The following is a 13128-nucleotide window of genomic DNA, read 5'->3' as shown; positions in this document are numbered from 1 at the left end:
TGTGCTGGATCATTAATTCTCAACATTATCATGTATTACCATCCACTTCTAAAGTTTCTTCTGCATAGCAGAGAGTTTAATTCTTTGCAATCAAAGAAACTTCAGATTTAATGAGATGTCATTCCTCTTAAGCAAATCATGATATCCAGACACCACCATCTTAAGTGGTAATAAGATCACACTTACCACTACAGACTGACATGAAGGGATCTTTCCCAGAGGCTAAAGAGCTAGGGCAATTTATTGGCAAACTTTTGAGAACCATATACTTCAAGATTGTGCTCATTAAATAATTGTTCCCCTGATCTTCAGAATATAGCCTTCCCAACATACTCTTACTGAGCTCTTTGCAAATTTAATTGCATTAAATTTCTTTGTCTGATAATAGCTCAGTCTTTGAGCCCAAACTAACACACCTACCTTGTTTTTACACTAAAGTATTTCTATAATCACTTTTGAAATACAAAAAAAGGGCAATGAATGGAGAAGAACTGAAAGGTCTTCCCAGGCTTCTAACAGCTCATTTCAAATATTTGCCGAGTACCTACTCTGAACCAGAAACAGAGCTGGTACCTAAAGACACAACCTCTGTTCTTAATTAATCAAAAGAGACATTCCCATAAGCAAAAAGATTCCAGTATGTGCCATGAGTAGTGACCGACCTATGTATCGGGAAATAACGAGTTATCTGAAAGGAAACATGCCAGAATGTCATCTGACTGGTGAGTCTGAGTGATTACTTCCTAAGCTCCTTTATCTTTTCCAGATTTTCTATGACATGAACTTACTGCATTTACAGGCTGAATAAAAATCTAAAGAACGAAAATAAAACACTGAGAATAGTACTAGAAACATTTATTGAGCTCTTATTACATAACCTGTGTGCTACATGCTTCATGTGTATCATCTTACTTAATAGAATCACCCTATAAAAAAAGATTGTTATCCATATTTTAGAGATGAGGGAGCCAAGATATGAAATAATTTGCTGTAAGTGCTTTTTTCAGCCAAAATTTTTGCTTATTTCTGAGGAAATAAGCAGGGGTTGATAATAAGATAAAAATCAGTTGTATAATTAGAAGAGTCACAAATACGTGCCATTTGTTGGATGTATGACCATAAGCAAGCAACTTAAACTCAGCAAGTCTCAATTGCTCCTATAAAATGAGACTAGTAGGCCCTGATTCATTTAGGGTTCTCAAAAAGATTAAATGACATTATGTATGAAAATAATAATGAACTGTGTCTGGCAAATAACAACAGAATGCTATCCTATATCAGTATCCTCATCAGTATAATCAGCTGAAAAACCTGGGCAAATTATTGAACATCTTTAAGTTCCTCTACCTGTAAACTAGGGATAAAAATACCTAGACCATCCAGTAACTATCAGAATTACATGGGATAATACACCGTACAGTGCCTGGTATGTGATACAACAGTCAAAACAGCTATTCTAATTCTCCACAGGTCAAATAAAATGGGACTGGTTAAATAAGCTATAGTATATGCATACACTGAAATACTTTGCTGTTGAACATGTAAGGGCATGATAAAAATATCGACAAAGTGTAGCTGTTTAAAAATTATGTAGAACAAAATTCTTCTTTTAAAAATATATGAATATATATTACAAAATATAGAAAAAAAATACATTCCAAGATCTACAGTTTGTGATTTTTAAAACTAATTCAATTAAAAAAAAAATCAAACAAATCTCACTATTATCAACACCATTGTATCAAAAAAGCAAAACAAAACAACTTTTGAAATTCTCGTATCTATGTATCAGACAAGCAGGAACATCCTGCCCAGATACCCCATTCCATTACATTATGACCAGGATTTTTCTTTAATACACATATATTCTTCTATAAACATTAAGAAAAGGGATTCACTCTAAAACTTGTCAAATATTAGTGGGTGAAGAGAAAAGGAGGCTATTTTGTTTCTAAGACATACATTTTTATTTCTCATAATTCCAGGCCTTCGTATTTTATAAATGTGTAATACAGAAAAATTACTATGACTAAAAATAGAACATTTTCAGAAGGGCAAATTCACCCAAAAGACTGAGAATTATTATTATTATTATTTTTGGGAGACAGAGTCTCACTCTGCCACCCAGGAGTCTAGAGTGCAGTGATGCAATCTCTGCTCACTGCAACCTCCAACTCGCAGGTTCAAGCAATTCTCCTGCCTCAGTGTACCAAGTAGCTGGGACTACAGGTGCCTGTCACCACACCCAGCTAATTTTTTTCTATTTTTAGTAGAGACAGGGTTTCATCATGTTGACCAGGCTGTTCTCAAACTCCTGACCTCAGTGATCTGCCGCCTTGGCCTACCAAAGTGCTGGGATTATAGTTATGACCCAACATGCCCAACTTGAGAATTCTAAATGTTAAAGGGAATAAAAAATTTTTAAATGAATATTTTACAATATGGGTGCCACTAAAGTCACAATTTTGAGACTATGATGAGAGAACAGTGTCATGAAATTAACAAGATGAAATGAAAGAAATACAGTTTCTTAATTTTTCTAAGAGACCTTCAAATCGAAGTTTCTTAATTTCTAAAAAATTAACAGGCTGTCATGAAAGCTGATATTCAGTAAAAGCTAGCAATAACTATCGTAGATACTGAAAAAATACAAACCCTGGCTTAGAAAAACGTATTAGATATTACATTGTAAAATAGTTAAGAAATGCTATTTCATTAATTTCAGGGTTTTATCTCTTCCTCTTCCTACTTTCATCACAAATTATATATCACTCAAATTAATAACATTTAACCACTGGCTACTGCAACATTCATTTAATCTTCAAGGTGGAAAAGAAAAGAATTCCCAAAAGCAAAGAAATAGCCCTTTTAAACTGCAAATTTTACAGATCTCTAATATTAAGCAGATTCTCCTCTGAAAAATGCATCCTTTCTCAATTCACAAAGGTCCAAGATATCTGAATGATCAAGATATCTGAATACATGAAAACAAATTATTTTAGTACTATTCTCTCTTAGTGTCCAGGAAGTAAGCCTCAGTAACCCAGAGATTTTATTTTTAGTGTTTTAATATTGTCTCCCTCTATTGTACGCAAAAGGAAATTCAAAGACTTTTTCATTTATTTCCCTTAAGACATAATCAAGTGAAGATCTTTCAATTTGTTTCCCCCCAAATAGTTTAAGAGTTAGTAATCTAACAAGATTATGTGTGTGTCAAAATATATATAAAATGTGGAGATACCAGGGTCAGGACAAGAAACACAATAATTCTTCAGAATACAAACCTTAGAATCTCAAACTTAGAAAAACCTAGCAAAGATGTACTAGTTTGGCTGGCAGTCAGAGTGTATTTATGTCTCCTGGGCCAGGCTGAACAATTTGGTTAACTAGGTAAACTTGGGGAAAGTATTTAAAGTCCTTTAACCTCAGATTTTTTTTCCACCTGCAAAACTAAGAATAAATATACTCTGCCAATGTCATAGGACTAAAACTAGAACCCAATTTTCATTCAATCATTGAACTAAGCACTCACAGTGCAATGCATGTGGTGAGGGCAGCCAAGTTTAGGAAATAAAAATACAGCATGAAACATACTTACATAATAAAAAGTTATTCATTGTTTATCTGAAGTACAAACTTAAGTGAGTACTTTATCCGGGAACTCTAACTGGAGCACACACAAAGATACAAATAAGACATGCTTCTTATCCTCAAAGGCTTACATAGGAACAAGGGACATGAAATGTACACATAAAAGAACTACTATACAAGGAAGAAAAGTAGTTACTTAGCATTTAAAGAGGAAAGGGGCAGAAAAAGCAAACTGAGAACACAATATAGTTGAAGAATGGTTAAAATTAACAAATCCAAGACTCAAAAGAGAAAAAAGAATTAGAGATGAGAGTGCTTAATTACATCCTCAACTCTAGCCGCACATCTGTGTATTTACCACACGTGATACTCTTCCACCCCACCAGTCTTTGAATCAGGTGGCTTAGTAACACATGTTCTTAAGTCATTTATCATTTATTCACACTCAATTTAAATTACTTCAAATGGACATGCATTAGCAATCACTCTCTCTCTTTTTTTTTTAAACAGTCTCACTCTGTTGCCCAGGCTGGAGTGCAATGGCATGATCTCAGCTCATTTGCATTAGCAATCTCTTGATAGACATATACCAAAAAAGTCAAATTCATAATTTTCTGAACCATAGCACTCTCAAATCTACCTAGAGTTTTGTGTCGGATTACTCAAAATTCTTTTATTAAACAAATTCTATACTATGCGGATACGACCCGTGACAGACCAAAATCCTGGTAAGATTTCATCCCTTTCCTCACCTTCTATTGTCCCACGCAGCTATTTCATAAATCTGCCTCATAATTAACCAGCTTTGTTCTTGACAATCTCCAAATAAATAGGCAGGGCCTTTTTAGCTAGATGCAAAAAACTACTTTACTTTGCACTTCCTGCTCCAACCTTCTGCAGCTGTCTCCTTTCTGCAGGCCTAATTATCATTCCTCATGACACAGGCCAACCCTGATCCTGTTCCACAACAGGAAACTTTCCATGTCCTTAGAACTTCAACTTAATAAATATAAACACAGTATGCCGTAGGACTTGTGTATAATAAAGGAGTAGTAGGCCCGGTGCAGTAGCTCATGCCTGTAATCCCAGCACTCTGGGTGTCCGAGGAGGGCAGATCACGAGGTTGGGAGATGAGCCCATCCTGGCCAACATAGTGAAACCCCCATCTCTACTAAAAATACAAATGTTTGCTGGGCATGGCAGTGTGTGCCTGTAATCCCAGCTATGTGGGAGGTTGAGGCAGGAGAATCACTTGAACCCAGGAGGCGGAGGTTGCAGTAAGCCGACATCATGCCACTGAACTCCAATCTGGCACAGAGCTAGACTCTGTCTTTTAAAAAAAAAAAAAAAAAAAGCCTACCTACATCATTTATTCCCATTAACTCATCATTTATCATATACCTTCACACAATTCTATCCAGCTGAAAGGATTCCAGTCCACAGCCCTCTTTTCAAAGGTGCTGAAAGTTCAGTCTCATAGTCATTTTGTGCCTAGACTAAATTCACAGCGCAAGCAAAGATCCAGAGTCAGATTTTCAGTTCAGTACTTTTCCTACTCACTACTATCTACATCTTTTGAGTGATAAATATTCCCTGAATATTAATTCTATTGTATATCTTTACTTTTTTAAAAAAATATAAAGGAATCTAAAATTTAGCTTAATTAAATAATTCATTCATTGTTCCTTCATAATAATCTAAAATTCAGTTTAATTTAAAAAAAAAAAAAAAAGGTCAGGCATTCGAGACCAGCCTGGCCAACATTGTGAAACCCCGTCTCTACTAAAAATACAAAAATTAGGGTGTGGTGGTGCATGCCTGTAGTCCCAGCTACTTGGGAGGCTGAGGCAGGAGAATCACTTAAATCCAGGAGGCAGAGGTTGCAGTGAGCCAACATCACCCCACTGCACTGCAGCCTGGGCAACAGAGAGCGAGACTCCGTCTCAAAAAAAAAAAAAAAAAAAAAAGAAAAAAAAGCAGATTCATCTTTATAACAATTTATATTTTTAACTGCGTGAGACAGCGTGAGAAAAGTATTTGTACATCAAAGCAGACAAAACCAACAAGTTCAAGAGAAGAGACATTGTCAGATCAAATCTTAAACACAGGCCGATTTTATCTATCTTTTAAAAAAAAAACTTATTGAAAAACATTGTATCTGTCCTAGTAAGTGCACAAACGTCACACAAACTAAGTGGACTCTTAGACTTTACTGTACTAGAATTTAAGAGGTAAAATAACCCTGATACTCAAAAAATATCACCCTTATTTTCCTGTCCCTTTTAAAGATATGTGGCTGAAAGAATCTACAAGCTTATAAACACATGGGTAATTAGTTTACCAGCACTTCTGTAATTCTGAAATATTACTACTAACAACCCTTTCAAATTGTCTTACCTTTGTTGAAAGTACTTTAAATGTGCTCTGTTCTGGTATTATAGGATGAAGAAGTTCCAGTTTCAAATTGTAATCCTCTCCAGAAGGAAGTTTAACCAAAGCAGACAACTAATGAACACAAAATTAGCATCACATTTTGTAAATGTATATAATGGAGAGCAAAAAACTTAGCTAAAATAATTACAGAACTTCAATGTTACAAATTATTTTAAACACTATATATGGAATATTAAAGAACCTGAAAAGGTTCTCAAAGATTTAAGAAACTTTTTTTCCCCATCTGATATCCTTAACACGAATTCTTACATACATCATTAAATAGCAGAAACGAGTAAGTTTCATAATATTTATCATATATTTAATCACACCTATTTGACATTTAGATCTCAAGAAAACAAAATATACAAAAGCAAAATGATATATAACAAAAGGCTATTCGTGTGCAAAACATCTAGTTCTACTACTACCTCTTTTAAATCATCTATCATGAAGTTCTCCACTAAATGCTAAGAAATCAAGTGTTTAAAAGTCATACTCATGAGGTTGGGAACGGTGGTTCATGCCTATAATCCCAGCACTTTGGGAGCAGAGGTGGGTGGATCACATGAGGTCCGGAGTTCGAGAACAGCCTGGCCAGCATGATGAAACACCGTCTCTACAAAAATTAGCTGCGCATAGTGGCATGTGTCTGTATTCCCAACCACTCAGGAGGCTGAGGCAGAAGAATTGTTTGAACCCAGGAGTCATCCAATTGCAGTGAGTTGAAATCACACCACTGCACTCCAGCCTGGGCAACAGTGAGACTCTGTCTCAAAAGAAAAAAAAAAGTCACATTCATTTAACATGGTTAGTCAATTCTAAGACATGTGTGATCACAAAAGTAACTAGACCTTTTTCATGAAGTACCCAAATATAACCAAATCACATTATCTTACTAATATAACCTAGTTCTGCTTTGAATTTCAAACCTAAAGAAAAAAAAAAAAGCACATCTAGCTATAACTTACAACATACTTATTCTTATCTCAAAGCAATGGCTTCAGATTTTATTCAGCATTTTCCACACCATCTCAGGAAGAAATGGCATTTATCTGATAAACTTTTATAGATTATTCTCCAATATACTAAATTTGCAAACAATAGTAACCAACATTGAAAAATGATTTAAAGTCTAATGACCTGTTTTTCTGAAAATTCCACATTTACATCATTCTTCTGAACATTCTTGATCATAAGCGTAATGACTACTTGAGATTCTGTTTGATACCAGTCATACCTATTACAAAAAAAAAAGAAAAATAACATTTCTAATTTTCTTGAAGCTGTTGTCAAAACAAAAACTGGTCTAATAAATAACAAGAGCTCCACCTGGAGGAAGAAAACAGCAAAGTAGCTATTGATTCACAGAATCAACTTTATATAACTAATTTTTTATGCTCCATCCTAACGAAAAAAACAGTAAGGTAGATGGTGTTCAAACATTTCCAGTAGACTTGAATACTTACATGATTTTCTGGGTTCTGATTCATATCTCTAGTACTGCTGTGCTTAAGCTAATATAAATATTAAAGATGTCATTTATTTTAAACAGCTAATATTAATATACCATCAACAGAGTTTTACACTCTCATTTCATCCAAATACTAAAGGTAAACCCTTAAATCCCTATTTTACAGAGAAAACTTAAGTTCAGAAAGGTGAAGCAATAACCCAGTCAGCAGCAGTAGTGCACTGGAACCAGGTCAGCCTGAGTCAACACACCAAACTCTCGTAACTGAAGTTGGAAGCAGACAGGCTTGAGCACAGGAAATGGGGCAAATAAGCTAAAATTAAAATCACATAAAGTTTAACTATGGGATGCACAACATTAAATACAACACTTTCCTTCAATCTCAAGATACACAAGAAGACTAATGAATCTAGATTCTAATTCTGTGCACCTTTTGTACTGAAAGCTCTAGAAACGTAGGAATTCTCACTTTCAAATCAGACTAGATTAAAAGCTCCCTGAGGGTAGGGCTCTTTATTCTATCCCTATTACACTCCTATGATCAAGTACATACATATATTAAGTCAGATGTTAGATTATTTTATGCTCTGGACATCTTACTATTTGATGGTTATGTGCCCTACTCCTGCTGCTGCCACTAGGGCAAGTAAAAGTTCCATTATCTACTAGGTGCTTGGAGTTTCATTCTGTATCTCCCTACAATGACCATGAATAGATTGTTTCAACATTTCCAGGCCATTTTAGGTAATGATATCCAAAATCACCTTGATTAAAGAAGTGAACTTTAAGAGTCTCAGTTCCTTTGCAATTCAGTAAGGATGCAAAGCTACAGATCAATAGCTTGTGTTTCTTTCTGTTACAGTCCTAATAGTAGAAGCTGTACACAGGCTAATGAATAATTAAAAGTCAAAGGCTTGCTAGTTGTTTATTCAATATTATAACTGCTGCCCTCAGCAATACTAACTTTCAACTCATACAGAATGTTGCCATGAAAAATTTGCTCCAAATATAAAAGGCACAGTAAGTTAAAATTCTGTTAGGTCTACTACTAACTTGTTTACCTATGAAGTAACATAAACTTAACTGGACGAGACTCCCCTTAACATATGGAAAGGTAATGTACTATGAAACCAAGGGAAGCAACTTTAAAGATGAGAAATGATTTAAATTTAACTTAAGTGTAACTATTAATCCTTAAACAGCCTTAAAATTAGCTTTACATAAGGCTATTGCCACAATGTTACAAAACAAAAACTTAAGGATCACATGGTAAGAATTTGCTTACTTTGTATTAAATTACAGGGTTTTTTCCCCCTTTAGGCATATTTATCAGGCATTGTTTTATGAAAAAGAAATACTTACTTGATTTTTGACTGATGAATCCACTGAGATGCAGATTGATATTGGCAAGTTGAAAGAGAAAGATTTTTACAAGTCAGTTTAGCAACTGTATATTAAAATACATGTATTATATTAATTTATCCAACACTGCAGTTATTTTGATATGAAATAACTACATGAAAACTTTCTTCAAGACAAAGTATGGTGACTGTAATTGTTAAATATGACTAGTCTTCAAAAAAAATTAGAATGTTCAGCATTTAAAAAATCTTAGTTTCAATTTCAGAAAAGATTTTTTTTTCTCTAAAATAACAGACCTTTAAATAACAGAAAACTTCTTAAACACATGATTAGAAAAGGTTGCTTATATAAAATGGTCAGTTCTAAGATTCAGCAACCCCCTAAGCTAAAACAGCATTGTTTTAGAAATTGTTTTAAAGAAACAGCATATTGGCCAGGCTTGATGGAGCATGCCTAAAGTCCCAGCTGCTTGGGAGGCAGAGGTGGGAAGACTGCTTGAGCCCAGGAGTTTGAGGCTAAAGTGAACTATGATGGCACGACCACACTCCAACCTGTGTGATAGAGCAACACATTGTCTTTTTAAAAAAAATTTAAAGTTACTTTTATTCAATTCCACTATCTTTATTAACTGAAAAGACTTGAAAGTTTTCATGTCCAAAACAACAAACACTACACTGAATTAGAGATAAACATTTCCAATTTTCCTTAACTTTTGTCTTAGCCCATCATAAAAAGCCCTACAACTGATTCAAACTGTTGAACCTAAGTAAATGTGATATGGTGTAGTAAAGGAAAAATAGTCATCTTGACCATACTAAAACACGAAATCAACTTTAACCACACACTAAATTCATTAAAATAGCCCAATAATTTTCATGACTAGAAACTTCTATATTTATCAAAAAATGATTTTATTTCAGTTCCTAGAGGAACCAGTACTTAAATGGAATTGCTTAATATTTAACCAGCAGTGAGCTCATCCTGAGTCTTGTCCCAAACATATCTGGTATTCTAAATTTAATGTAAGTAAATAAAAACATGAAGAAAAAACTTTGGACTTACCACCTCAGATTCTGAGCCTATTAAAACATAAAAAGGAAGCATTTTCAGGTAACAGTAAATTTATAAGCAAAGTTATTTATATGATTTCTATAGCACAAACCTATTGATTAAGCAAGCAAATTCCCCATACCTTTCAACTAAAGTGGTTTCATTTTGTATCCTGAATTCATTTTGGGCCCCTTAGTAATTTCTTACTGAAATACCATACAAGCAAATCCACCCAAATCTCCCCTTCAACATAAGAAGCTATGCAAAACCCAGTATATCTTTGGAAGTCCACATCTAAGGAAATATATACTATTTAAACTAAATCATAAAGGTAAAAACAAATCTATTTAAACCAAAAAATTTCAGATATTTACTTTTTAAATTGAAATACCATGGGAGACCTACATACCATTCTGAGCTTCTTGACACCTTTTAATCCAGACACTGAAATTAGCATCTGCACCTAGAAAGAAAAAACTAACTATAATATCACTCCTCTGTACAACCTATTAATCAACAAATACTTACTAAATACCTACTACATCTCAGGCACTGTTCTAGGCACTGGGGGGTCAGCAGTGAATAAAATCTGTCTTAACAGACCTTATCACCAACTCTGTTTTAGTTATAAATATACCAACAGTTTAACATTTAGTTGTTCACCCTGAAACATTTTGATTTTTTAAAAATTTTAACTACAGCAACCTTATTAATTTCACAGATACAAACAATATACATTTCCCCCAATCACTCTGCTCTTAGAGAAGCTTCTTCACACACACAACAAAATAAGATGTTGAAATCAGACTCCCAATATGCCATCAGTTATCGTGGGGTGGAGGCTTGCTATCTGGGAGCTGAGTTGAGGTCCAGAAGCCTTTCCAAGCCCCAGCTTGCTCTTCAATGCAGCTACCTGTTCAGTCCACTATTCTCTCAGTGGCTTTAACTGTTACCATGCCTTTCCTACAAACACCAACATCTTTAAAGTATGTGAAGTTTTGTCGTATCTTCAGGTTATATGGCAGTCAAGAGGCTACAGGTGATGTATTACATATTTATAGATAGGGTAAACGTATGCATAAACAAATTATTCTTTTCTGGAGATACAGAACAATGATTACATTTAAACAGTCACAGTACATAGTGAGATATGTTAAAAAAATTTTAAAGTACCCTAAATAAAAGCTTATTAATTCAAGTTAACTGCAGGCAAGATTAATCTGAAAATTTTAAATTAAAATTTTCTTAAAACAAAAATTTATACTTTACTAATTTATAAAAGAAATCCAACTATACAGGCTTAATAAAAATTTTAAATAAACTCACACACACACACACACACACACACACACACACACACACACTGTATTCTAGAGAACTATTGTATCGAAACCCTAGATTTTAGTAACCCATTATTTTAAATAATCAGTAACTAAAACCAATCAATCTATCACACAAAGAGTGGCAAAGGTAAAAATTATTTACCCTGTCTTATAAAAATAGAAGCCTGAAAGTTTAACTTAAATTTTTCTCAGATTTTAGTTGGGCATGGTGGCTCACGCCTGTGAGCCTAGCACTTTGGGAGGCCAAGATGGATGGGTTACTTGAGGTCAGGAGGTTGAGACCAGCCTGGCCAACATGATGAAACTCTGTCTCTACTAGAAATACAAAAATTAGCCAGGCGTGGTGGCATGTTCCGGTAGTCCCACCTACTCAGGAGGCTGAGGTAGGAGAATTCCCACTTGAACTCAGGAGGCAGAGGTTGCAGTGAGCCAAGATCACGCCACTGCACTATGACCTGGACGACAGAGTCTGAGCCTCTGTCTTAAAAACAAAACAAAACAACAACAACAACAACAACCAAAAAAAAAAAACAAACAACAACCAAAGTTTCCTGGGTTTAAAGATAAATTTATTTCTAAGTGAAATATCCTCATAGCAATTTTATCAAAGAGGTATTTTTCTAAAGGCCACCTCTGAAATAACTATAGAATAAACGTCAATGGCATGATATTAAGATATTACTCAAGAAAAGAGTTTAGGGGCCAGATGCAGTGGTTCATGCCTGTAATCCCAGCACTTTGGGAGGCCAAGGCAGTAGGATTACTTGAGGCCAGCAGTTCAGAGGCAAGTCTGGGCAATGTAGCAACACCTTGTTCCTACAAAAAAATGTTTAATTAGTTCAGTGTGGTGGCACACACTTCCAGTCCCAGCTACTCGGAAGGCAGAGGCAAGAGAACGGCTTGAGCCCTGAAATTCAAGGCTGCAGTAAGCTACGATGGTGCCACTGCACTCAAGCCTGGGTGACAGATCAAGACTGTGCCCCAACTCCCCCAACAAAAAAAAGAAGGGAATTTTGGGCAGGAAACATTTCTATTGCTCTTAAAAGGAATAGGGCTTAGAAATGTAGAGGATGAGACTGGGCACAGTGGTTCACACCTGTAACCCCAACACATTGGGAGGCCTCAACAACACAGCGAGACTCTGTCTCAAAAAAAAAAAAAAGAGAGAGAAAATGTAAAGAATGCTAAGACTCATGTTTCTTCAGGGTTTTCAAATACATACCAAGGCACTAGGTAACTTGACTCTAGAATTTGCTAAGAGTGCAGATGTGCTGTTTGCTGACTGAATAGCCTTACTATTAATGTACTAAAACTGGGATAATCAAGTCTGAGAATAAGCCCTATCACCCAAACCTCTCCTTTTGTAATTTGTAGCTTCCATTTGCATAATCAGTCCTAAAATCCTTTTTTCTGAATAGCTACACAGCAGAAAAGCAAGCATTCAAAGCAGTACAGATTAAGAATGTAACATGCAATATTAAGACTGGAGTTTCTTAACTCCAGTACTACTGACATTTTGAACCAGATGCTTCTTTGTCAGGCAGGATTGTCCTGGACATTATAGAGTATTTAGCAGTACCTCTGGTTTATACTCATTACATATCAGTAGCACACCCCCCACCCACCATTCATGACCATCCTCTTTAGACATTGCCTAAAGTTTCCTGGGAAACAAATTGTTTCCAGTTAAGAACTACTTCTTTAGAGAATTGTGATAAAGCTCTATCATAACATAAAGATAAAATGATAGTATAAGAAGGATTATGTAGTCTCCAATTTTCTGAGATTACTCATAATCTCTAGTATTTTTCAGATTTAAAAATTCTTGGTTCTTACAATGTCTATATGTCTAGATATCTATCTACACCACTGTTA

At 35.0% G+C, this 13128-nt stretch overlaps 1 protein-coding gene across 2 annotated transcripts in view; it reads right to left on the bottom strand.

Annotated features, from left to right (window-relative positions):
* The window catches only part of SUGT1 (SGT1 homolog, MIS12 kinetochore complex assembly cochaperone), a 38243-nt gene that overhangs the window by 16216 nt on the left and 8899 nt on the right, over positions 1 to 13128 (bottom strand). For both annotated transcript variants that reach the window (XM_032277308.1, XM_032277309.1), the window contains 5 exons: positions 10320 to 10373; positions 9923 to 9939; positions 8861 to 8883; positions 7168 to 7264; positions 5989 to 6096 (listed from right to left, as the gene is read on the bottom strand). In XM_032277308.1, the coding sequence (XP_032133199.1) occupies positions 5989 to 6096; positions 7168 to 7264; positions 8861 to 8883; positions 9923 to 9939; positions 10320 to 10373 (299 nt within the window). The remainder of the gene's footprint in view (positions 1 to 5988; positions 6097 to 7167; positions 7265 to 8860; positions 8884 to 9922; positions 9940 to 10319; positions 10374 to 13128) is intronic.

The sequence above is a fragment of the Sapajus apella genome, unplaced genomic scaffold, assembly GCF_009761245.1.
Source record: "Sapajus apella isolate SASKATOON/1434 unplaced genomic scaffold, GSC_monkey_1.0 scaffold9, whole genome shotgun sequence".
Lineage (NCBI taxonomy): Eukaryota > Metazoa > Chordata > Mammalia > Primates > Cebidae > Sapajus > Sapajus apella.
The sequence above is the reverse complement of the archived record's forward strand: the minus strand, read 5'-3'. Positions and strand labels throughout refer to the sequence as shown.